This window comes from Taurulus bubalis (genome assembly GCF_910589615.1).
Source record: "Taurulus bubalis genome assembly, chromosome: 2".
Classification (NCBI taxonomy): domain Eukaryota; kingdom Metazoa; phylum Chordata; class Actinopteri; order Perciformes; family Cottidae; genus Taurulus; species Taurulus bubalis.
In genome coordinates, this window is record NC_136590.1 from 6,198,378 (window position 1) to 6,210,373 (window position 11,996).

At 40.0% G+C, this 11,996-nt stretch overlaps 2 protein-coding genes across 2 annotated transcripts; both read left to right on the forward strand.

Moving 5' to 3' along the window:
* Positions 1-611: 611 nt before the first annotated feature.
* On the forward strand, positions 612-1,021 carry gngt2b (guanine nucleotide binding protein (G protein), gamma transducing activity polypeptide 2b; the record flags this gene model as incomplete). The annotated part of the gene is made up of 2 exons (XM_079237254.1): positions 612-695; positions 893-1,021. The coding sequence occupies 2 exons, from the start codon at positions 612-614 to the stop codon at positions 1,019-1,021; spliced, it is 213 nt and encodes a 70-aa protein (XP_079093380.1).
* A 2,473-nt stretch (positions 1,022-3,494) lies between these two features.
* LOC306753622 (inactive all-trans-retinol 13,14-reductase) lies at positions 3,495-10,408 on the forward strand (the record flags this gene model as incomplete). Its single annotated transcript, XM_079237510.1, has 11 exons — positions 3,495-3,651; positions 5,316-5,498; positions 6,448-6,689; positions 6,775-6,970; positions 8,032-8,229; positions 8,315-8,434; positions 8,525-8,663; positions 9,055-9,164; positions 9,421-9,587; positions 9,737-9,896; positions 10,239-10,408. 11 exons carry the CDS (start codon positions 3,495-3,497, stop codon positions 10,406-10,408), a joined length of 1,842 nt encoding a protein of 613 aa, XP_079093636.1.
* Between the last annotated feature and the right edge of the window lie 1,588 nt (positions 10,409-11,996).

Here is an 11,996-nt window from a genome sequence, read left to right on the forward strand (position 1 = left end):
AGCATATTGTTAACATGTTCCTCAGCGGAGAAATAAGGAAGCAGATATTTCTGAGATCACAGCATTGATTTGTGATCTGCTTTGGACCAATAATTAGCATTTCCCTGTTCTCCTTAATTTAAAAAGGGGTGAATTTGGTGACATCCATGTAGAGTTAATAACAGATGACGTGAAGTTCACACATGTCCCACTTTCTCCAGCTCACCTGCCGATCCATCAGGATCCCTTACCTTCCTCCTTCCTGTTCAGAGGTTACGGCTCCTGATTGTTTAATCCCATCAGGGGGGATTTGTGACATCAGGTCCAATCCTTTGCCGAGCTCTCCCAAAAGCCAGCAGCAGGGATCAGCAGGGATGAAGAGCAGCGGGACAGCAGGGATCCGTCAGTGTGAAGAAGCAACCGGACTACAGGGAGACACATACAGTCGATGAGCTCTTAGGAGCCAACACAGTTCTCACATTTTTGGGGATCCCACCATTCAACAGGTAACGATTTGAGATGTTTGACTATGATTTACATGCATTTTGTCAAATGATTTGAATAGAATAACCTAAAGAAACTATATTTTCTTGATTTTAACATTTTGCTCTTGATTTCCTCTTACAGTCAGGATGGCTCGGGATATGTCAGATAAGGAAATCTTGAAAATGGAGCTGGAACAGTTGAAGAAGGAAGTTAGCACACCTAGGACACCAGTAAGTAAATGACCTCTTTCAACAAAAACACACATTTTCTTGCCATTGATTGTTAGGAATCTGTCCAATATCATCAACAGCTTTCATATTTAAACAATGTGGGAAACAAAATGCCTAATGAATTGGTAGCATGCACGTTTTAAATCTCCAAAAGACAATCAGCTTACATTTGTCTCCATCTTTCCTCTCAACAACAGCTGGCTGCCAACTGTGTAGAGACGGTCTCTTTCGTCGAGGGGCTGTTTGCAAACGATCCGCTGATAAAGGGCGTTTCGGACGACAAGAACCCCTACAAGGGAGACAAGGGAGGCTGCACAGTGACATAGCACAGAGACACGCAGGGAGCGAGAGCCGGTTACATCGCTGTTTTCACCCCTGTAGATGTCTTGTGGATAAAATGTACGGTAGTAAGACAACTGAGATCTGTAAAGGTTATTGCTACCAGGAGAGAGACCCCTTTTCCATCACTGGATTACTGTATGTACCTGTTGATATGAAAATGTTTCTTGGCCAGTTTGTAATTAAATGCAAATAGCTGTACAAAGCTTTGACCTGACCTGGCTGCTTTTTTCTTCTTCTCTAATGCTATTTATATTAAGGTATCTCACTTTTATTGCACTCCTACTGCACTTTCATCTCACTGTATCATATTGGTTAATGTTAAATAATTTCAACATGACACTCGTCAAAGCAGGGCAAAGTCACAGGAGTCATGCAGCTCCTGCTTAAGTCTAATTCTTAATAGGATTTTGGTCACACTGGCGACACAGCTGCTTCCTGTATCAACGTCTTTAAGCTTATTCCATTTCAAGCTCTCCATCCAATTAGTGTCATTTTCAATCTCGGCAAAGCAACAAAATACGCAGCATTTCGTCAAAACTTGCCAAACAAGTATCGGTTTGATTGTAGCTTTTGTAATGTGACGGTTTAATTTTTCGAAATGAAAGATTACACAGAAAACAAACATGCTGCATTAAAGTGGTTTCTGTCGAATGACGCTAGGCCGCACATATCAGCACCTTTGCACAACCGTTTCCAAGATTGTAGTAACCTTTTTATGGCCACTTATCGTTTGGAGGATATCAGTGATATATCAGTATTTTACTTCATTGTCAAAACAACCTCTAAACTTTAAACTCCCCGCTTCAGGATGTCGTAGCACTGGAGCTGGTGAGCAACAGATTACATGTCTTCAATGGAGGAATTCTGATTTGAAATCCGTCATAATATGTAATGAAATTGTAAATATTCAATTAAGAAAATTTAATCTCTTTCCATGCTTGTGAGAAAATATAGACAAGCAAAATAGTGCACTTCTTAATAAAGGGAAACTCCACCGGTTACGCCCATTGACAGGTCTAAGGGAGTACACTACTGCATTATGGGAAATACAAGTTGTAGAGGCCTTTTGTGGATCCCTGGAGTCAGCATGGTGTTTTCAGTTCGTAAAGGTATTATAACATTCTGATCGCCTACAAATGTCTGATTCAGTGCTCCGTTGTGCTTAGCTCCACCCTTTTGTTCCACTTAGTTGCAAAAAAACAAGATGGCGACGGCAAAAATGCCAAACTCAAGGCTTCAAAACCGCCATGCTGACAACGTCCAATCCTTATGCACAGTCTGTGGTTTTCTCGAGGAAGAGGAAGGTGTCTTTGGTTCTGTTGCATCTATTTTGATCCTTTAACAAAATAAAACTACATCCACCTTGAGTCTGACAATGTTATAAAGTTAAATCTGCAAAGTAACCGTTTACATACCCAATGACACATGCTATACATAACACTGATCACATAACATAACAGATTAAACCAATCCAATATGTCCTACGTTTATGCCTAAATATAATCTATTTAGCAAAATATAAACATTCTCAAATAAAAAAGGAATCGTACGGTCTATGAATTTGTTGAGGTTCAGGATATCTAAAGACCAGGATCTGGAAATCTAAAAAGAACTGTGTGTTTTTCTTCTTCTTTTTTTCTGTTTGAATTTCAAATAAAGTGAGGCCAACGTAACAGCTTGTTGCTTTGGTTCACGTTATCGCCGGCTTCAGTCTAAATCTATCTCTTCAGGTTGAGTAAAAAAGTCCATGCATGACACGACAGTGCATGAAAACTGTGTTATTACATATGGTGAACACAGGGGAACGTCTCAAATTATTGCTTCTTTAAAAAATAAATCTACAGCCTAATGCTTCCCCAAGGACACCAACTCTATCTTTATTGAACCTAAAATTATAAAGTCAGTGATTTCACTCAGCTGCACTGTTGTAAAGATATAAAGTGACCTGTGTAAAGTCTAGGGTGACTTGTAATCTTAATTGTCTTATCAGATAAGAGCAATTGTGGATGTTTCCTACAAACTCTTTGAAATGACTGGATAAACATTACAACACACAGGAGGAAATAACCCTCCGATCAGAAGTGTTTTGCAGATTCATTACGCAATATACATTTATGGAACACGTTTTTGATTTGATTTTGAAAGTGAAATAAATGAGGTACACTAAGAAAAGTGCCTATTATTTGCTTTTTGTCGTGCACCAAATGAGTGTTCAGCAATGACTCTTTGTCTGAAACAGCTGTGTGATAGACGGCACGTCTACTGTGATCTGTGCACTGTCATCCAAGGAAAATGTGTCTTTGACCTTCTTATCTTCATTGCGTGTGTCTCCAGAACTTTGTCCCTCGCCGTGCATAAAAGAAGCCTCTCAGGAGAAGGGTGTGCAGAGTAAAAACTCAAACCTCTCACTGCAGCTGTGAACACGCAAACAGAAACAGTGATTTCAGAGTCTCCACGATGTGGCTCTTGGTTGTCTTGGTGTGGTTGGGGATTTGGGCCGCCGGCACGTACTGGTACCTGTTTGGGAAGCCGAGCCCTTTCTCCCTGGAGTCAGTGAGGCCGCCTGCACCTCGAGAGTTTGATCAGAAGAAGCGGGACAAAGTCATCAAGCAAGGTAAAATGATTGCAGTGAAGTTGATCTTATAACAGGTGAAGGGAAACTACGCCCATTTTCAATTGTCAATCATATTGCTCACCATGATCAACTCAACATGATCTACCTAATCCAAAAAACTAAAACTTGTATTTGTGATGCCTTCAAGTGTAAAGTGTGAACTGCTCCTTAGACAATGAATTGGGAAATATGACACTGAGTACATTTCTGTTTAGCAACTGAGAACACAGCAATAGAATAAAACTCAATTTGGACAAAAAAAAACAACTAAAAGAAAAACTAAATTGGTCTCCAGACTTTATACTCGATGACATTTTTAAGTTTGAGACTTACTTCTCTAGTTTCTGGCTTTGAGAGAGAGAGAGAGAGAGAGAGAGAGAGAGAGAGACTATAGCTCATGCACTTTAGGCAATGGAAATAAAATACAATAAAAATATTCCCGCTCACGCTCTCCATCCGTTCCCCTCCGCTACTAGCGTGTATATTGGGGGGATACACAATCAAAAACCAATGCAGATGAGGTTAATTCAGTGGTGGGCCGTCAGGGCCTGCAAAGCCTTCTCTGCTGGCCTAAACAGAATCACAAAGTTATAGCTATTTTATCATTTAATGCTGTTAAACAGCTGATCAATTCTAGACTATGACTCACTGAAAATCCATGGCCACTGGGTTAATTACACCACCTTCCAGCACCGTTCCCTGAACCACGCCCCCTCTGCAGCTGAGCCTAACCACGCCCCCCCTGCAGCTGAGCCTAACCACGCCCCCTCTGCAGCTGAGCCTAACCACGCCCATGAGCTGCGTGGGCACACATATGAACAAGATAAACTACATTCAATGTTTAAAGCGTTATATTAAAATGTTATGGTATGACTTGACAGTAAACTCCTGGTACAATGACCATAGAAAACATGTGAAATGTAGTCAAAAAAATGTAAATGACAACTACATAAGCAAAATATGATCTGTTTTAATTCCATTGGAGAAATAAAAATGATCCACTTACATGTTGATATGGGTTTTTAAACTTTTTATATGCCAACAATTTTGAAAAAAAGAGAACTTATCAATCTAAATAATGAAAAATGTATTTGTGAAATTACAATGAGTGTACTGATAATTAAAATACAATATGATAATCTAGTGCTTCTGTGAGAGAATTCATATTTCAGCAGAAATCACTGATGTGTTTACAATCTCCGCTGTCACAGAAATCAACCAATCATCTTATTATAGAACATGTTATAATTTATAATAGTTCAAAAGATCTAAAAAGTTTAAAAAAAAGAACAATGAGTTACAATTAGTTTACTGCTGTGGTGCTGATACAGCCATATAAGGACTAAATGGTTTTCTGTGTCACAACTCAGAGTTTAGTATAATTGTTTTTCACCTATGGGCTTTATCTTAATTAGATTATGGACCGGCAGATTGTGTTCGCCGCCTAATCTACCGTTTATTACCAAGAGGAGAACACAGATACAGAAATTAGATCAGTGTTTATGGCCGGACAGATGTGCAGCACAACCTTCAGACTGCATTATGCAACCCAATTATGCATGCCGCTTCAGCACAATAACCTTTACGACACATCTGTATTCGACCGGTCTGAACTGGAAAGATACAATGTTACCATGTTTGTTTGTTTGTATGTTTCCGTCCAGGCTTTAACCTTGACAAAGTGCCCCAGAACCTGGACGTCATCGTCATCGGGAGCGGCATCGGAGGCCTCACAGCCGGAGCCACACTGGCCAAGGCGGGCAAGAAGGTCCTGGTGCTGGAGCAGCACGACCAGGCGGGAGGCTGCTGCCACACCTACGTGGAGAAAGGCTTCGAGTTTGATGTTGGTAAGACTGCAAAATACTGTTTGGTTGAAACTCTAACATGGTATGTAATATGTATTCACAACGGTGCATCATGTCACTGTATGCATTTATTTTCTTCTGATCGTTAAGATGAAAATGCATTTAAAAAAAGGGTTTCTTAGCTGGTGTTGTAAACAATAACATTCAATACAATCTAAGTCTGATTGATGAGAATAATAGGCTTTCTTGAATATATGTGATTGATTGATAATTTAATAAAATGTCAGAAAATAGACAAAACTCTAGGTTTCATATAGTCGAGTTTTTAAAGAATGTTTAAACGAATCCAGAGCTGACCAAAGTGTTGCAATGTACAATATAAAGTGAACAGCACAACAATAGTGAAATAAAATAAAAACCTTAAAGAAAAGCAGCAAAACAACAATAAATTGCAGTGAAAAAATACAAGAAAAAATCATAACTTACAACAAATCCGACGCAGAAACAGAAGTAATATGATTTATGTATCCAATAAAACAATATTAAAATCACCAAGAGCACCCAAAGAAACATTGAAAACATGAGTTTTGTCTGTAAATAGTCAATGGAGCCCAATGTGACACCTTCAGATTATTTGTCTAACCAAAGTCAAAAAGAAACTAACTGTCACCTATGATGAAGAAAATAAAGTCTAATTGAGGCACTTCAATCAAAGAAAAAAAAAATAACTTTGTTTCTTTACACACTTAAAACAGAGTCTATAAAGACAGCAAAGACATATTTATATTTACTATTTTAAGAGGAACTTTGGGGATTGAGACATTTTTGGAGCGAGCAAATGCCACCATATAAAGGCACTTTGGCTTTTGGCTCCCAATCTAAGCACAAATGCTATAAATGTGAACAACAATGCTCGTGGGTGTTTGGATAAGACCCCCATGGTGTGACTGGAATAACACAATGTTCTCGTGTCCCGGTCCTCCTTCACCAGGCCTCCACTACATCGGTCAGGTCCACGAGAACAGTCTGCTGCGCATCGCCTTCGACCAGATCTCCGAGGGCCAGCTGGAGTTCCAGGAGCTCAAACAACACTTCGACACCATCCACATCGGCCTGGGCGACGAGAAACGAGAGTACACAATCTTCTCCGGCAAAACCGAGATGAAAGCCCATCTGATGAAGCAATTCCCCGACGACACAGAGGCCATCGAGGCATTCTTCAAAATCATGAAGGTGCCGTTTTGCTTCTGGACACATATTTCAACGTGTCATCTGTCCAAAAAACTATGAGTCACAAACATCCTCCGTGTCCCAACAGATCTCCGCCAAGAAGACTCACTACCTGGCCACTCTGAAGCTGATCCCGCAGTGGGTTTCTTTGTTCCTGCTGAAGTCCGGCATCGGGAACCTCGTCACCCCGGTCTTCCGCCTCACTGGCACGTGTGCAACGGACTTGGTGAACACGCTGACCAGCAACAAGGACCTCCACGTCATCTTTTCTTATCTTTTCTATGGTGGGTTCTCAGAGATAAGTTAAAACATTAGTAAAAAGCACATCAGCTGTCAGGCACAAACTTTATTTATCTCATGCATGCTTCAACTCAAAATGAATCTCAAAAGCATCTGCAAATTTTAGTCCTGCTGTTGAACCCCACAGCCCCCATTTCTGGGGGTTGTGGGGTCTTCCTCACTCCCAATGTGAGGAAGACCATGTGACATAGCAAAGAAAACGGCACAGCATGGGCTTAGAAGAGCATATGAGTCAATTGTACATGTTTAAAACACAATTCAACCATAAATATTAACATAAACTGTAAGTATGACTTGAGAGGACTCAAACGGGACACGAGAGAACCCCCAAGTTATGGAAATATGAATTTTCACATTGCTAGCTTGATGCTACACACGATTAGCTCACCTTTCTGGAACGCTTACGACCTACAGAAGCCGTCAATCCCTTGCCAGACAACGCCTCAGCAAGATATCACCACATTACAATTTTTTTCCAGCCAAAAAACTTAAATATGACTTACTTTTTGACCTGTAAATGCACGCCCGTTTCCGCATAAGGTTCTCTGTTGTGAAACGGGAGGCGTTCAAGGTCCAGGAACAAAGTCAGGGCATTTGGAATCTCAGCGGATCTAACACTACGGTTCACAAAATTTGCACTAAATGAATTACTAAAAATATTTAACTTCACTTAATCAAAGTCAAGCTTTGCAGAGATACTGTTAACATATAGTGCTATTTTATAGTAGTATCATCAACCAATAAGCAAGTAACACATATACAGTCTGACATGTGTTTTCTATATATTATACCTTTTGAAATTATTCAATTAGCCCTTGTGGTTGAGGAGATATTCTGTATTTATTTAGTGTGGGATTGCAAACCATTCGCAATTTAAAAAAAAACATGGATGGGGTTGTCTATGACATTATGACTTATACAATACATAACTGAATGAGTGGATTTATAACTGGATGGCGGTCCCAGTTGGGCACAAGATGAGGATGTTATTTAAATAAATATACCACAAAGTAATAGCTAATGCTTTGCTCCTGTGTACATGCAGGCGTGCCTCCAAAGGACTCCAGTGTTCTGATCAATGCCCTCCTGATTCATCACTACAAACGAGGCGCCTTCTACCCTAAAGGTGGTGGCAGTGAGATCGCCTTCCACATCATCCGCACCATTCAGAAACATGGAGGAAACTGCCTGGTCAGAGCTCCCGTCACCCAGATCCTGGTGAATGAAAAGGGAGCTGCTTACGGTGAGAATAATGATTCCAGCTCCATTTGTTTTACCTGTTAATTAAACCGAGGAGACGAAGACTGACTTTGTGTGCCACCTGACAGGTGTGAAGGTGAGGAAAGGTCAGGAGGAAGTGGAGGTTCATGCACCTGTGGTTGTTTCAAACTGTGGCGTCTTCACCACCTTCCAGAAACTTCTTCCCCCTGAGATTCACCTCAAGCCAGGTGATCAACAGCTCCCTTATTACCCAAATAGTATATGATAAAATAAGGACGGCTTTTATAACTGATCATGGGAACTTCCCCATATTGTAGATATTCAGGAACGACTGGACATGATGAAACATGGCAGAGGATCCTTCTTGGTCTTCTCTGGTTTTGATGGGACTGAAGAGGAGTTGGGTCTGGAGTCCACCAACTTCTGGCTGTTCAAAAACAACGATATGGACAAGTCGTAAGTCTGCAGAGTACAGATCCCAATGAACACTGATATTCCAACACAAGGGGGCGCTGTTGTATAAGAAGTAGGAATGAAATAAACTCAGAGGCCAAACCAGCTTCTCAGTGTAGGTTTCCTCCAGCAACATGACCACATTTATGATTTGTTTTGCTTGTGGGTCAGCTTATGTATATTCAAAATACTGTACATTATTGCACGTGGCTTATTTACATTATTTATTTATTTTCACTTTTTTGTCCTCTAGTCAGGTTTCAGCTCCAAGATTTAAACATCATACTCACTTATTTATTGCATGGCCACACTGCTGATCAAAGCAGCCCGGACCTGATTTATAAATTATGTCATTAAATTATGTCATTTTGTTGTTGTTGTTGTTGTTCTTTAGGATGGAGGACTTCTTTGCATTGAGCAAAGAGGAAGCACCGGATAACATTCCCATGATGTTCATCACAATGCCATCTGCCAAAGACCCAGAAGCCAAAATAAGACACCCTGGTACTAAAATCCACTACTTTCTCTACTGTTGAAAATAACAGTGACGGGAAATTATGTCCAAACGAAAGAAAGCTAAGTGTGCTAATATTAAAGTGAAAGAGACCATTTGTAAAGATGCACTGCTAGAAAGTCTAACGAATTGGATATGATCTCATATATAAAATAAACTGAATTGAATCTCCTACTAAATACCACATCTGAATGTGCATACAGATTAGGTGTGATGTCTTTTTGATTGTTTGCTCCACGTTCACAGGTAAATCTTGCATGACCATACTCACGATGATGAAGTATGAATGGTTTGAGGAATGGAAGGACACTACAGTGCGCAAACGGGGCGACGAATACCACAACTACAAAATGAGATTTGCTAATAACCTCTTTGACTGGGCCTGCACGTTGTTCCCTAAAATCAAAGACAAGGTAGGACATGCACATATGCATAGTCTTTGTTGCCTGCACATGTATATTTACCTGATCTAAAACATCAAAGATATATATTTATAGCTGTGTTAAGAGTTCTTTCATACTGCGTGGCCTGCATTGTCATACTTGTGCGACTCGTTTTTCAGTTGGTTTTCCAGGACGTGGCGACCCCGCTGACCAACATGCACTACCTGGGTTCCCAGCGTGGAGCCATGTACTCTGCTGAGCACAACCTTGATCGTTTCCAAGCCGAGAATGTGGCGAGGAACAGGTGCAACACCCCCGTCAAAAACCTCTACATCTCCGGTATGAAATGTTATAAACCCTGTACGACAAAAAAAAGAAAGACAAGTCAGTCAATTGTTTGTGTTTTGTGATTGAGTGAAGTTTTCACGGGCACAGAAATGTCTCAACATGCACTAAGATTGACTCTTTGATGCTTTGAAATGTTGAGTTTCACAACAAACTACCCAGTTTTTTGCTGGATCCTTTACCGCTATACGGTTGAAACGTTAAGATAATTGGAAGGAAGTCACAAAGCAGAAGGAATTAAACATTATCTAGAAGGGGAACCCAGACAATAATCTGAATCCAGACTAGATAGCCTTGTCTCATCCAGCATGGTGCTCTTGTGTGTGTCTGTTCCAGGTCAAGACGTGTTCAGCTGTGGGATAGCAGGCGCCCTGCATGGCGGACTCCTCTGCGCCTCTGCGGTGTTGGATCACATCGTCTACATTGACTTGCTCCTCCTCAAGAAGAAGCTGAAGAGGAGGAAAGCCAGCGAGTTGGCCCAGCTGGCTCAGAAGAAACTGCAGTGAGAGCGCTCTCTACTTCCCCTGCAGGACTGTAGCGAAACTGCACCGACCAGGTGCAAAAGGACCCTTGAATGCTGTGGGAAGCTGAAAGGAAAGCACCAGCACTGAGCCCCCGATTATTGTATATAATAATATTATCATAAAGTCCACACATACTAACTCCAATCCAGAATAATCATGTGTTCCAGGTGGAGCCTTCAGTCTGGCGATCTAGTCCAGCGTACTCGATTAAACTAGCATCATAAAGTACACACAGCTGGTAAAAAGTCTGTATTTCTGCATTATTTTTTTAAACATTTAGCTGGTTACTCACTATTTATCTGAGGGCTGCAACTAGCTCTCACATTGTGTTTGAGGGTGTTGCCTTCGCCAGACTTGATATGGAAGTACGACATGCTAAAGAGTTATTGGAGCAGTGGAGCCAGTGATATATACGGACTGTGTTCATAGTAGATCAAACTAAATGTGACGTCAAATTCAGAATGCAGTGCGTTCTAACTGCATGTTACTTGGATGCGAGAAAGGTACACGAGATCAGTAAGAATTTAAAAGTATGTAACGAGAGTTTTCTGGACATCTCAAAATGCTTTGCGGCTCTACAGAATGTCCGAAGGCGGACGGTTTCAATAATTAAGCGCTGAGTAAAATATGTTTTTTACAATTGATGAGTGAGTGATGTAAAAGTCAGGGTGGGAAATGTATTTTAGACAATATTTTAACTGTATTTGTTGGAATTCCCTTTACACACCCACAGCAATCGATGTAACAAATCCTTTTCCAATCGTTTCATTCAACTTTAATGAAATGATCAGCCTCTCTGCCCCTGCACTCATTGAGCGATATGTCGTCTTCAACAAGTTGCTAACTTGACATTTGTGAGCACTAACAACCATGTTCGTTGTTTATGTTCGTAATGATAATTTGGGGGGAGTGGCTTTGGAGGGCGGTTGAACGGACGGACCGTCAGTGTTGCAGACTTTGTGACTTTCTTGCTGGATAGAGCGTCTTTTGGAGCGAGTGCTGAAAGCTACTTTCATTGGAAAAGTTGTCAACACTGGGCTGCATCTTCTCCATAGTTCCTCAAGATTACCAACCCTGCTTTTAATAAACTGTATGACCTTTGTTAAAAAAAAAAGTTATATATATATATATATATATATATATATATATATATATATATATATATATATATATATATACACATTTTATTTGTGTTTATTGGCTAATAAACAATAAACAAAAATACAATTCGAAAAAAATCACAATAAAAATAGTTATTATATATAAATTAACATTTTTACATATTAATTTTCCCATTTTATGGGAAATGGTTTGTTTAATTGTAAGAAATGTCAACAAATGCTCAATCATTAGTACAATTGCAACTGCTTTGATTACAACATATATTTCTAATATCTGTTTTTGTGATCTATTATGTATTTTCTAATGCCTGTTTTTGTGATCTATGTACATAGAGTTTATTTTTCTTGATATCGTTTTACTGTCACATCATACATTTGTATTTTTTGTTGTGCATGTTAAATAAACTTGATAAACCAAATGACAAATTCACACACACAAAACATTACAC